The sequence below is a fragment of the Vulpes vulpes genome, chromosome 1 (assembly GCF_048418805.1).
Source record: "Vulpes vulpes isolate BD-2025 chromosome 1, VulVul3, whole genome shotgun sequence".
NCBI lineage: Eukaryota > Metazoa > Chordata > Mammalia > Carnivora > Canidae > Vulpes > Vulpes vulpes.
The window spans coordinates 102,276,456-102,291,417 of NC_132780.1; the positions used below are offsets into that span (position 1 = coordinate 102,276,456).

At 38.4% G+C, this 14,962-nt stretch overlaps 1 protein-coding gene across 1 annotated transcript in view; it reads left to right on the forward strand.

The window, feature by feature from the left end:
* The window catches only part of CRYBG3 (crystallin beta-gamma domain containing 3), a 103,612-nt gene that overhangs the window by 19,759 nt on the left and 68,891 nt on the right, over nucleotides 1-14,962 (forward strand). Inside the window, exon 3 of the mRNA XM_072721223.1 lies at nucleotides 10,483-10,913. Coding sequence (XP_072577324.1) covers nucleotides 10,483-10,913 — 431 coding nt within the window. The remainder of the gene's footprint in view (nucleotides 1-10,482; nucleotides 10,914-14,962) is intronic.

The following is a 14,962-nucleotide window of genomic DNA, read 5'->3' on the forward strand; positions in this document are numbered from 1 at the left end:
GGGCTCAGGTATGCCATCTAGAGATTTTTTCAGCCAAACTCTTTACTTTTTAATCCTGTGACTCACACTGTCCTAAGTGGTACCTAGTGTTTTTTAAAACCTGAGCTTTTTTGGGTTGTCCATGGAATAGATTGTTTCCTTCATGATCAGAGTTCCTTGCAGACACTTGGGTAAAAGCTTCCTGTGGTCAGTTACTCTGCCTACATCTACCTTTGCCTTTCTGTTCTTTTTTTTTTTTTTTTTTTTTTTAAATCTCTTATCTGCTTGTATCTACTCTCTTCCTCCCTTTGTATTTATAACTGAAATACTTCCTTCAGCATCGTTTAAAATGTTTTGTACAAGAGAAGCAATCAGTATGTGTGGCTCATTGACAATGTTAATAAAAAATTTTACCTCTTTTTGTAGTTGAAGAGGGTGAATCTCAGAGATTGTCACTTAACAAAACCCACATTGCTAGTGAGAGGAGACAAAAGAATTCAGATGCAGTTCTGTATAAGTTCAGATGCTTCTATTTATGAACTTAATTTATAAGATATATTCATAAACTAAATTGACCAAAGAGAAATCTTATTTAAAAAAATTAAAAGAGCTATGGCAGTAAGTCTGTTTCCAGAAATGAGTCATGAGCTAAATAAAATGAATTAAACCTGAACCATAGATTATGGATTTTCCAACCCAGGCCTAAATAAATTGATGACTATTAGGCTTGTTCTCAGTAGCTTGACATCTGCTTTATATAAAATTTAACTTTTGTACCATTTTATAATTGTTGCTTATAACTAACCTACCACTTTGGTGAAGGTTCTGGAGTGGTTTTCAAGAGGCAGTAGTTGATAGATGCCTATGATGTTCCTATGAATAATCAAGGAGTATCAATCTAGTGCATATTACTTTTATTTATAACACTTATTTTTAATATTAAAATTAAATCATTTACATCAAAGACCCACACTTTTTTTTAACTACTGTTTATCAATAGGTAAAGATGGAAAAATTGCAGCTCAAGAATATCTTACTGAAGAAAAATAGTCACTCATTGTTTTTTAATCCTATATTGAATGTACAGTGCTGTTTAGTAAGATGAATGCATGTGTTCATATTTTGATAACTCTACTTTCCTTATTGGTCTTTTTCAACTTTTCCTTGGCCAAAAGTGAGATGAGGGTCAAATTTAAATGCATTAAATGTTTTTTTGGTTAGGTTAGGGGAAAATTGATTACTGAATTAATTTTTAAATAAATTACAGCATTAGTAAATGCTTACTATCCTTTCTCAGTGACACAGATAATCACAGCAATTTGACATCAATTTAACATGAAGATTTTCAAATTTTTCTTTTTCAAATACAGGAGTTCATTTCTTTTTAAAAATTTCAACTGTAATTGCATTTGGAACCCATGTATAAGTAGATTAAAGCAAAGTTTTAATTGATGGGAATGTTGATGATGGAAATGAGTTGTGTCTCATAGTGCCACTATTTCTCTGCGTCTGCCAACTATGGGCCCAGCCCCCTTGGCAAAGTTTTAAAACTACATATGCAGTGGATGGAAAGAACAGTCTTTGGAATCAGACAAATCTGGGCTTAAATCCCAGCTTTCCATGTGGTAGTTTGTAATCTTGGAAAATTTATTCAACCTCTTTGAGCTTTGGTTTGCTGATATATATGGGATGGGGGGGTGTTCAAATCCTGTTTCATAGAAGTGTTTTGGAATTAACTGAGGTAACACATATAGCACTACACGATGCCAGACACAAAATAGGTACTTAGGGAAAGAGCTGCCTCCTTTACCATATAAAGTCTGGCTAAAACTCAGAAATAACTCTTCGTTTGAGACTGGTGCTGATTTTTTCTGGGTGAATAGTATAGAAACAGCCACTAGAAACATTGATTCTTTATCACATTTGAAAAGAAGGCATACATGTATGTATGTATATGTGTGTGTATATATATATATATATATATATACACACACTGTTATATATAACTGTTATTTAGATAACAGTTTTATATATATATATAGATAGATAGAGAGATTTAGCTAGAAGTTGAAAATTCTCACTCCCTGATTGCTTCTGTAAAGACTCAGTGCTGTCAGGGTGCCTGAAGTAGAGATTGCACTGTATCACTCTGGTCCACATGACCGAAGGAATTGGTACGACTAAAGCCCGTCAGTATGGCTGGTACTGGTCTGAGGCCTTGATATCTTAGAGTTCCTGGGTGTTGAATGTGTTGCAGGGTACCTGGTTTGATTTGCAGCAGCTCCATTTTATCGTAGACCTATAGTGGTCCTACTTTGTGGTATGGTGGAGTACTTTATCAAAATGGAAACTGACTATGAAAGATTATGTCCATAACTCTTTTTGTGAGTACATTATCTTTATGGGTGCCAGATTTTGATTCAAGAACATTGGGGGGGGGGGTTCCCAAAAAGGCTTTCAGGAATAAAAACATTTATTATTCTGGCCCAGTGTGTTCATTGGAGAACTCTTTATACTGTAACAGAAAGGAGTGACTTTTCCCCTATCTTATATCATTTTGTTCCTTTATAATTCTGTACCTACATATTTGCCCTAGTTGGTTTGATTTCTATCTCCGTCTTAGCCTGTGACAAAGCTCACACCTGTCCCTCCAGCCCAGCATGTTCTTCAGAGCTTCAGGGTAATAGAGCCAATTCTCTGATGCACCTTTCCTGCCAGTGTTGCTGGGTATAAGATTTGACACACTCGCAGTTGAACTCAGTCTATTTTATTCTCTACATTTCCTTTCCTGCTGAAAGTGCCACCAATTACCAAATCTTGATGTCTGAAAATGATTCTATCATTTTGTCTCCAATCCCCATTGTTCCAGGGACCAGCAACAGCCTTTACTTCCTGTCCATACCGATTGCTACTCTATAGCTCAGACTTCTCTTATTTAGATAACAGTTTTTACTCCTATGTCTTTTCTCTGACACACATGATAGCTGCCTGTCTTGGGTCACTTATGGTAAGGGCACTTATTTGGTACACCATATATGACCACATCCACTTCTCAGAAGTTACATGGAAATGAAACACTGAAAGTTAGCATCTCAGCTAAAACCTTGATGCCATTCTAGAGCATTTTAAAAAGTGAAATTTCAACTTTTTAACTAATTTTAGTAGCAAATTATTTGTGACATTTCAGCACTGATGAGTCATGACATAAAAGTTGCAGGTAATTTGTGACCAACTTAGTGCAAAATAGTTGATGGCCAACCTGCTGGCCTATTCTAATTTTTTAGTGGAAAAATAATGCTGTGATATAAATGTAATGTTGTCTTTCAAGCAAAATCACTCTAACATTTGGGGTAAAAGTCACTCATCTTTGCACCTTACCATTGGTTGTAAAATCCATTTATTGAAAAATTTTGTTCATGCGAATATGTATCAGTAATTTATATGGAAATAATCAAGCATCCCACCACAAATTAAATCCATTATGATGAAGGTAAATAATGACTATGATTTAAAATTTAGCACCACTTAAGCTGTAGCTTACTCAAGATACAATAATAACCTGATAATAATTATTTTCCTCAAAATTGAGGAAATTTCAACTATTGGTGGTAGAATTTCAAATATTGACAAATTTTCCAAGTAATGTGTTACAACCACATGTCTTAGAAAACTAACTAGAATACTCAAGCAGCTGGTTTTAGTTTGAGTGCCAGATTTTAGCACCTGTTAATAATTGAGGTGATCATCATATTCACAATGAAAGTATATAAAATTGTTTGCCTTTACCTTGTGGTGACGGGGAAAACAGAATATTAAGGAATGTTTATTGGAAGAACATAGACATAAGCAATTTCCATTCTGAAAAGCCTTGGTCTTAATAGAAATTTTCCAAAGATGATAAGAAAGAAGTGGTCTCAGCAGTGGGAATAGCATTACTGCAAAGACATTCTTTAGGAAGAGGGAGGGGAGAAGAGAGATGGGGAGAGAATGAATGAGGAGGAATATGGTGACATTAGGTATTTGCGAGCATTGTGAGTGGCAATAGATGAAATCAGAGAAAGACATTGGGGAGCTAGACCCACCAACACCTTGAATTCCATGCTTGAGAGTTTGGATTTATCCTGACAGCAGTGCAGTGATAGAGATTAAAGGTCTTTAAGGATGATCAGATTTGAATTCTAAAAGTTTGCTCAAGTTTTGTCTAGAGAATGGACTGGGGACGGTGCAAGCAAGTAAACAGGGTAAGCCACTGCTGGTGGTATTCAAGGGGGCAGGGCATGGTGTCCTGATGTTGTGTCTGATTTTTTAACAAGTGGAAATGTTAAGATTTGTGGAAAATGAAAGAATGGAGACAAAATGAAAGAATAGTCACATTCCATTTTGGAACCATTGAACTTGAGATTACAGTGAAGTATCCAGGTGGAAATGGATGCCTGATTGATAGCTGAACATATGGTCTGAGCTGCAAATAAAAATCTGTGAATCATCAGATGAATCTGTGGGAAATGAAACCTTGTAAAAAGAGCCTGAAGATAAAGCAGGCCCAGGTAGATATTGGAAAAATATGTTCTGAAAGGAGTGGCTAGAATGATTTGAATTTGGAGAAGATGGGGAAAGTGTTGAGAGAGGAAGAAGGAAAATCTCAGAGTAATGTTACGGAAGCAAAAGGAAGGTTGGTCATCAGGAAGAAATTCAGTCTCACCTTCTATAGTTGCACCATGTAAGAAGTATGTTTTAATTAGCAAGTGGGACACTGTTTCTTAGAGACTGTGGTCCACACAGCTATGGAGGACGCCAGATTGTAAGCGCTTAGGGAGTGATTGGGAGGAAAGAGAGAGAAGATGGTGAGGGTTGGGAACCCTTTTTTTGAGGTGATTGGTAGGAAAGAGAGGGCTATCCTTGTGCATTTATGTGTGAATGGTGGGCTTCTAGAAGGGGCATGTGAGGATCTGTGGTTCCCGAGGAGATATGAAGGAGAGGAGTTATGAGGGACTCTGCACTGGTGCCCCTGTGGAGGTATTGGCCTTGTGGGGAGGGGTCCTTCCTTCATGGTGAACATGTCAGTGAGTGAAAAAAGTGTGCTGACGCTGCTGACGTCACGGCTGTAAGGGAACATCTGCCTGAAATAGACAGTAGGAACCTCAGCAAGGGCTGGGGTTGTGGAGTACGGGTGGGAAGGGTAAAGTAGCTGCTGTGGAAAATGAGGAAAAATTGCAGACAGTTTTTCAGCTGGGACTATAAATTGTGAATTATTGGGAACCCAAATCCGCATAGTATGGCATATGTTTGTGGTGTTTTAAAGCAAACCTCACTCAGATAGAAAAGATAAAACTGCAGTTTTTCTGAGCTGGGATGACCAAGAAATAAAACAGAGACTTTGAGGTATTGGTTACATGTGATGGCCAGCCAGATCGGAAGCTTCGTGGGAACCGAGAAGGCCAGTGTAAGAGAAGACAGCAGCTGTGATGAGGCAGGAGAAGCAGTGTGGGGGTATTCCTGGGACGGTGGGGTAAGACAGCTGGAAGGATGGGAGGGTGTGAACACTGGGGAATGCCTGAGGTTGGGTTTCAGAGGTGACACAGTTCTGGGTGACTAACAAGGGTCGGAGTTAATGAAAAGAGGCAAGAGGAGTCGAAGAGGTCATCACCAGAGTCAAGGGTGTTAAGGACCTGGGACTCCAGGATTATCCTCTCTATGCGCAGTGAAGGCAGAGTCTGAGGCAGGAAGGCATGACCGAGCCAGGTGCTTGAGACAGTAAGAGAAGAGTCACCTGGCTCTTCATTATTTTTCACTCAGCAGCCTCTTTGGTGACAGTCTTTATCCTGTGACCTTTTTGGCTTTATTCCCTGTGCCAGTTACCACGTTGGCACAGCACCTGCCACAGGCTACTCAAGGAGGTGACAAACTAATACCGGTTTGTCCTGCAAAGAAATTCTTACATCATTGGAACGTGGGCTCTGTGAAAGCAGGCCTCTTGGTGTATGTATGTATGTATATATTTATTTATACATACATACTGTCGCATCTAAACACCTGGAATGGTACCTTGCTGTTCGTTATTTACTGAATGATTGAATGCTTTCAAGCTTACTACTGGTATGCCCTTTTCAGCCTACTGTTGCATCCCCCAGAGACACTATTCCAAGTCCTCTCTATGTCCCTCCTTTGGCTTGTCATCTCTCCTCTCACTGTACTGGGTCAGAGCCACTTGTTGGACCTTGCTCTTCGTCTTCTCCATTTACAGAATTGCTCAGGCCTCACCCACTTCCTTACCTTTTTACTTGGAAGAGGACACGTCCTTATGCCTCTTGAAGGCTAATATAGTCCCTTTATTATTAGAAGTATTAGAGACTCTACTGGTCTCTTTATCTCACTTTATCCTTTTCATTCTGGGACTTATCCTTCTCTTTTATACAGCAGTTACTCTTTCCAGTCTGTGTAGAGCTGATCCACAATACAAGAACAAAAAGCCATTTATTCTATCTTACACCTTAAACTGTCCTGTTCTGTCTTTCCTTCTTTTTTTTTTTTTTAAGGTTAAAAAATTTCTCAACATGTTCCCTTCTATTTACCTACCAACGGTTCCTACTCACAGTTTGACCCCTTGAGTTTGGAGCTGTACTCACAAATTCCTGAGCTCTTTAGACTATTTCTCCTGTATTCCTAGGGCTTCTGTGTAGTCCTCATTCCTCGTTTACTAATCTAGCAACTATTAGAGCACCTCTTACTGTCAGGTACATTTCAAAGTGCTAGAGATACTGCACTGAATAGACCAAAATCCCTGTACTTGTGGCTTTTACTTTCTAGAAGAAGAAACAGATATTAAATAATGTGTGTATGTGTGCATGTGTTTTATACTACCAAGTACAAAGGAGAAAAATAAGGCAGAGAGAGGATATTGGCACTTTCACAGTGGAGGAATTGACAGTTTTAGAGTGACTGGGGAAGCCTTCAATGAAGAGATGACTTGCAAGTAAAGGTCTGATGGAGGTGAGGGGGAGTGAGTCGTGGAGCTCTGTGGCAGAAGAAAATTCTAAACAGAGAGAAGAGTAGATGCACAATTCACAAGGTGCCTGATGTTTTTGAAAAACAGTGGGGAAGGATAGTCCTCTTTCTAGACCTTACAATGGCGTTTGGCATTTGCTCCCCATTTGCCTTTGGAAATACTCTTTGTTCTTTGCCTTTGGAGACCAGTATTCTGGAGGGATGACCTGGTCTGGTTTTTGTGTTCTCCATCTCTCACAGATTTCTTCATGTCTTTTTAATCTTTTTTTTCCCCCTAGGGCTCTTTTGTTGGTCCTGCATACACTGTGTCTGACCAGATTGCATCTTTAAACTGTGCTTCTGCCTTCCAGACATCTCTTTTTGTACATCAGCAGGGGACCAAAAATTTAACATGTTTGACATCTGAGTAATTTGTTGCCTTACCTCCGCTCCTCCCCACAGAGGCCCTGATCTCACCTCTCCTATTTCCCATATCCATTTTTTACTTAAATAGTTGCCCAGCTTAGGAAACTTAGTTATCTATAACTTTATTATCCCCTCAGCCTCTGCTTCTGTGAAGTCATCTTGCCCACCTCATTCTTTATTCTCTGTACCACAGCCCTCTTCAGCCACACCTCTGCCATGATGAACAGAGCTCATAATTCTGTCTTTGCATGTATTACACTGTGTGTCTAGGATGCTCTTCTCACCCTTCAGGAGCAAGCTCAAGTGTTAGCTCCTCTGTGCAGTGGATTCACTTCTAAGGCTCCACAGAGTGATACAGCCATGAGTATTTTGCTAGACTGTAAGTAAGCTCCTTGAAGCTGAAACTGTGTCTTATTAATCAGCGTCCTTGAAGCAGAAACTGTGTCTTACTAATCGGTGTCCCTGAGTAGACACATAGCAAAGTGTAGATAGATGGATGGAATTGACCTGAGGGCATTACCTTATAGCAAATTGAGTGAGAAGGGAAAAAATTTCAAATTCCCAGTTACATATGCCTTCATCAGTAGCCTTTGTTGTTATATGTAGAATACCAACATCTTTGAGAGCAACTGGAATTGATGTTTTGTTTGCTTGAATCCTGACTGCTTTCATTCTACTCGTTGGAACATTGGCAGGCAGTCCTGCTGGCAGGCAGCATTGGCCCTCGCTTGTGGCAGGCTGACTTTTATTGTTGTTTAGGCTGAGGGGAAGGAGCAGCTGTTTTAGATCAGACTTAAAATTTTAATTATATAAATACAGAATTTATTGTGTTTACTTCAACTAGCAGTGTTCTTTTCTGCTAGTTTTTGTTCCTGGATTTAGATGCTTTTTTTTTTTCTTGTTGAGGGTATTTCACTGATACAAATGTCTCACAAGATTATTAGGGAAAAATTAAGCAGTGATCTAAGGACAAAATGCTCTTCAGTAAGCTAAAGATACAGAGATTCTAGAATAGCAAAGAAACTGAAAATTGAGGGAAAGGAAGAACAAGTGATTTTTTAAAAAATCATATGTATAATTCTAAAAAGGTTAAATGTAGGGGCACCTCGGTGGCTTAGTCGGTTAAGCCTCTAACTCTTGATTTCGGCTCTAGTCATGATCTCAGGGTTGTGAGACTGAGCCCTGCTTGTCCTTCTTCCTCTGCTCCTTCCCTGCTTGCTCACTCCCCTTTCTCTCAAATAAATACATAAATAAAATCTTTTTATAAAATAAAAACATTAAGTGTAAAGCTTTTTAATTGTTGAGAAAATATCTTTTTTGTTTAGAAATCAGTTTATTGTATTTTGGAAGGAACTGTCAAGTAAAAAATAATTGATAATTGAGGCAGTGAAATAGTATTTTGACAGAAATCATCTTGAGATTTTTATCAGTGTCAAAAAGTGTTATCTCTATTAATTAAGTTGTTAATTTCCCTCACCTTTTTTAAACCATTGACCCAATTTTATGACTCTTGTGAATCTCTGAACCATTTTAAGAATATTTATGATATTCTAATGAATAGCCTGGAGTTTACTTCCTTTAGATAGCTACCCAGGAAGACCAGTTATTCTATTAGCAAAAAAAAAAAAAAAAAATCACTGTTCTGTTCATGTTATAGTCTTAGTTCATTTTGACTCAGGAAGAAATATTGTGGCTGATAATTAAAACAAATTAAATGCATAGTCAAAGGACAACAAATGTGTATCTTCATACACATGAGCATTTTCAAAATGTCAACTAGCATTTCTGTTGCCAAAGTGAGCAGCCCTTTATGTGAAGAGAGGACACAGCTGATTTATCGCACATTCTCCCACAATGAGCGCAAGGTTGGAGGGATGAGGTGAGGACGAGTGGGAGCAAGTTGCAGTTGAAACCAGTGAAAGATGAGACTTTCGCCTTGAAGGTTGGTGATGATCTAAATGTAGGGACTCACATGTTTTATGAAGCTCCTGACACATAGGAAAATGCTCTCTGTGTGTTTCCTCAAAAATGCCCTCTGCCTCCGAAGGTGGGAACAAGCTTAAAGTATTGTTTGCTTGAAATTAACTAATAGGTTCTGCACCTGTTCTCAGGCTTTCCTATGCTTAATTGTATTAGTGGCTAGTGGAACATACTTCATTAAATGATTTCGAATTTGGATCAAAATGTGGAACGAGGTAAACAAACAACATTAAGAATATGATGCTCCTGGCTGCTGGAGGGTCAGCCTCTTATAGAACATCAGCATGTGAACTGACAGCACCTGAGGTGGTTTTCCCTTGCTGTCCTGATTTTTCTGACTCACACTGGAGCTTTCCTTTTATAAGGACCAGTGAGCATGACCTCTGACAGATACTGTGCAGCAGGCATTCCTTCTGCAAGTGGGTGAGCAGGTGTGTTGAGCAGGCAGGCTGGGTGGGCACATGGGCGTCAAGCTAACGAAGCATCAGGGAAGTGTGACAGGGAATGGCAGCAAGTGCTTGGATCCCGCAGCTCAGTCTTTTCCTCCCAGAGTACACGTGACTGAGTTTGCTTTGCCAGTAACCTCATTATGAGCAGGTAAAACACGCCCGTGCAAGTGTTTTTAACATCTGCAGGAATTGCCAGGGCTGCTGGTGGTACTCTTCTCATTTTGTACCCTCACCTTCGTTCATCTTTAACTTCTTAGAAGCTGACACATCACTAAACAGAGCGGGGGAGGAGGAGGGAAGAGAGCTCGGGGAAGGAGTGGGTGTACAAGCGTCAGATGGTCATGGGTTAGGTCTCCTTCCAAGGGCACTTCTAGGAATCCTCCTCTGAGCTACCTCCTGTGCTGTCACTGCCACCAAACCTGGACTGGTTACTCCTGTTCTGACTTCGCACAGGTGCCGTACTTCTCCCTACGTGATGTGTACTCTGTGGCTTTAAGTTGTGCTGTGTCCTTCACTGAACATAAGCAGCTGATGAGTCTGAAACCCTCAGTCTTAGTCACAGATGTATCCCTGACATCTGGTGCAAAGTGTGTCGTAGAACAGGTTCTTAGTCTGTGTTATTTTTTTGAATGATAATGTTTGTTATTCTCTATTTTTATTTCAGATTCCCCAAACTGAGGACAAAAGGAACCATGCTGAGAAGCTGATCACTCTTCCCACGCAGGAAGATTTGAAAAAGCCAAATGACCTTTCCCGTTCCACCTCCGATAGCAAAATAGGAGAAAATGATAGACAGCCAAAAGAAAGCTTTTTTCAGTTTCTTGGTAACTTATTCAATATCTCAGGAAAATCATCTCTTAGTGATGCCAAGCAATCTTCTTTCAAAGATGACCAGGACAAAACTGAGAAAGATTCACAGAATCCCAGTGACCATCCTGAGGAAGGGGTCAGAAGGGAAAGGGAGATTCTCCATGGCTCCGTGGGAACCCAGGTGCTTGCAATAGAAGAACCAGAGTTCAACTCAGCTGAACCCTCAGACGCCTTTTCTTTGGATACAACACAAGACAGTGAACAGGAAACCAGTGATTTACTAAAGTAAGTTTACAGTTTACATAGCCAAAAGAGTGAGCTTTTGGATCTAGCTCTTAAGCCTTAGTTCTGCTCTTATTAATGAAGAGGATTAGAAAAAGCATTCCGTAATGTCCTTGCTACTAGGTAAAAAAAAAAAAAAAAAATTATATGATTCAGTGGATCATATATATAATCTAGGGCCTTTTGAGATATTTTAATGGTCAGTACTGATACCTTTTAGGTGCCAACTTTGTTATAGTATAAGACTTATTTGTAATTTAAGACTTCCTTGAATGAGAGTGTTCTCTGTTGTCTGAGTTCTTCCTGTATTAGGGCAGGCAGTGAGTTCAGAATCTGCACTTGGGGAACAAAAATGGTTCTAAGGTTTGTATTCACATTCTATTAATATTTTTTCTTTGTGGAATGAAATTAAAGGGGTTAAGAAGTTAAATTGACTCTACTTGTAAAACTGGCCTTGTGATCCATTTCCACAGCTCTGAGAAACTGAAATATTGCGCAGATGTGAAGATTATTTCACCATCTCTTTTTTTCTTTCCTTGACTAACAAACAGGCACCAACTTGCTTTTCTTTTACTCAAATGGGCTTAGGACTTATTTTCTACCCAGAAAATGTATGTGACAATGCTTAATCCATTAGCCATTTTGTGTAACACAGAAGTATTCATTCATAACTAATAAGGATCTATTTTATTGATTTTAATTTAACTTCTACCTGTGAATTGTATTATTTGAAGAGGTCATGAATAATTATAGAGTCAGATGTAGATGATAGCATAGAGCTGTGTAGTTCTTTATAGTTTCAGAGTGTCTTCATGTGCATATTTGAGCTAATTCCTCCTCATAGCAAGCTCCAGAAGTAGATACAGACCCCACTTAGCAGTTGTCAGAAACTGAGACCCAGACAGATTTGAGTTTGCCCATCAAGACTGATGTGGTAGGGCTTGCCCTACCAGATGTCAGCATACTGATAAAGCTGCAAATTTGAAATAGTGTCATACTGATATAATATTTACTAAACACTTAAGTGGAAAGAAGTGGAAAGAATGGATTGTCCTGAGGTAGACCTTGGTATATATGTGATTTGAAACCTTGAATGTGATGGCATTTTTACATACTCCCCCTGCCCCCATATTATAGAAAGGACGACTTTAGGAAATTAGAGAAAAAAATAAAAGCTAGATCCTTAACTTGTTATATTAAAACCAAATAGAATAACAAATGTTTTTTAAAAAACAAAACTAAAAGTAGCTAAATAGGAATTATTTTATGTTAGTGAGAAAGTGCTTTCTAAGCATGATAGCAATGGAAAGTGTTAGGAAAGAGATCACTAGATTGGATTACTTCTAATTTTCAAGCTCCCTATGTCAAAGTAAACAATGATACGTTATATGGGCAAGTGAGAAAGTTAGATACAAAAAAATGTCAGAAAATGCTTTAACTGATATAAGCATTTTAGACACTTAATAAAAAACAGCAACTAATATAAACTGCTAATACATAAGTGGAAAAAAGGCTTATTATAACTGGCAATCAAGGATATTCGAACTAAAATGGAATAACCTTTCTCCAGTTAAATTGATAACAACAATAGTAAATAGTAAATGCTGTTCTGTATTACTCAGAGTAATAGAGCTGATGCCCCCTATACAATGCTAGGAGTGGAGGTCCTATATTAGAGCAATATGTATTCAAAAACCTTAAAAAGCTTGTAGGTTATGTCTAATGATATACAAAGGTGTTTACTGAAACATTACTTACAGGAATGTATCATTAGAAACAAATGTCTGAAGCAGAAAAATGGTTAGAGTACCTCTGCAATAGAGGATTGTTTAAAGTAGTGGTATTTTACAATGTGGTGTTTGGATTAGCAGCATTAGCATCACCTGGGAATCATTAGAAATACAAATTATCTGATTCAGACCCACTGAATCAGAATCTCTGGGAACAGGGTGCAGCAATCTTCTAACAACCTCTCCAGATGGCTTTTTGTGCCAGAGTACTTAAAGTGGTGGGGATTTTGAGGCTGTTATATGGGAATTTGGTGGATTGGAAAGTTTATGTTTTTCTTTTTTTTTTTTTTTAAATCCCACTTTGGTTTTGATTAGTAGGTCAGCTTAATTTCTTTGGTCCTGGACAGAAGAAAATGGAAGATGATACTGTGCCTCTTATTTCTTGTTGATAAAGCCCTCCTTATTAATAGAATAATTGCTTAGGGTATTATCAGAACCAGCTCCACAAAGCTTTTATCTGGACTAAGATACAGGCTTCCTCTGGCCCAGCTTCAGAGTCCTACAAATTATCAGGTGTAGAATTGCAGTTAAGTAATTTCCTATTGACAAATGTCAGGTTGCTTAGGAATTATAATAAAAGTTGAATACCATTTTGGTTAATAGTTTATTTTGACAGTATGGTTAAGGACTACTTATAACCAATTTTAGATATTTAGTATAACTGAAGAAAATATTTACTAATAATTTTAAGACTGAATTATAAATATATTAACGTTGTTTTAGTTCTGACATGAATTTATTAAAAAGCAGGGATATATTTTTATCAAGATCATGAGGGTATTCCAAATATGAAATGTTGTTTAGAATTAAGAGTTGTTGGGCCACCTGAGTGGCTCAGTTGGTTGGGCATCTGCCTTCGACTCAGGTTGTGATCCCGAAGTCCTGGGATCTGCATCGAACCTCACATCAGGCCCCCTGCTCAGTGGGAAGTTTGCTTTTCCTTCTCCTCACCTTTCTCGTGCTTTCTCTCTCTCTCAAATAAATAAATCTTAAAAAAAATAAATTAAAAGCTGTTGATGCAAAATTAACCTTGTAGAACCTCTGAAGGCAAGAGAGTTTTATTCAAGCCCAAGTTAGAATAGCTGGCGGAAAACATGCACTTCAAAGGAAAGAGTAGTACTCTGGGGGAATGAAGAGTTTTTATAGGATTATATACTTTTTAAACATCTAGTAAAGCTCCAAAGATTATAGATAAGGGCAGCCCGGGTGGCTCAGCAGTTTAGTGCTGCCTTTGGCCCAGGGCTTGATCCTGGAGACCCGGGATCAAGTCCCACGTGGGGCTCCCTGCATGGAGCCTGCTTCTCTCTCTGTCCCCCCCTCTCTCTGCCCACCCCCCTGTCTCTAATAAATAAATTTAGAAAGAAAAAAAAAGATTATAGATAAGCGTATAGGTGGCAATCACAAGTTTTAAGGTCAAGGAATACAGAGAGTAGGAGCATTGATCAATATTGTAAGCACATGATGGTTTTCTGTTAGGCTACTCATTTATAAAGCAAGTGTACAGGATATGCTTGGCGAGCCATAAATCAGGCTTTTGGATTAAACAAAGTTAACATACAGTCATGCTGACTTAGAAAGAAATCTGAAATGGCCTCTCTTATATCTCAGGCCTTTAGAATTTTTTCTCCCATCAGAGTCTGTTTCTGAAATTAGGAGATTTCAGTGTCACTTAAAAATATCAATTTTTTAATATAAGGAAGAGTGAATTAACTGGAGGCATTGTGTCATCTTTCTCATGTAAAAATGCGCCTGCTTTTTTTCCTCTATAGGTCTTTTATAATCAGAGTGTTTTATTTTTTTATTATTTTTTAAGGATTTTATTTATTCATGAGAGAGAGAGAGAGGCAGAAACACAAGCAGAGGGAGAAGCAGGCTCCATGCAGGGAGCCTGACGTGGGACTCGATCCAGGGTCTCCAGGATCAGGCCCTGGGCTGAAGGCGACGCTAAACCACTGAGGCACCTGGGTTGCCCTAATCAGAGTTTTTAAAAAAGGATTAATAATCAGCTTACTTTAGACAAGTTTATAAAATATGCTGTACTACATAGCTGTCCATTACTAATATCAGACATACATCTGAAATCACTGTTACAGTTTTCAAAATTTAGACCTATGACTTATAATTTGAAGTAGTTTTTAAAAAACCTCCTCAAATGTCATTGTAAATAATTTCATCTTCACTTAATTAAAGATAATAAACAGCTTTGTAATTGTTTTTATGCATAGTTCACTGTGTAAAACTCATTTTTAATATCTATAAAAC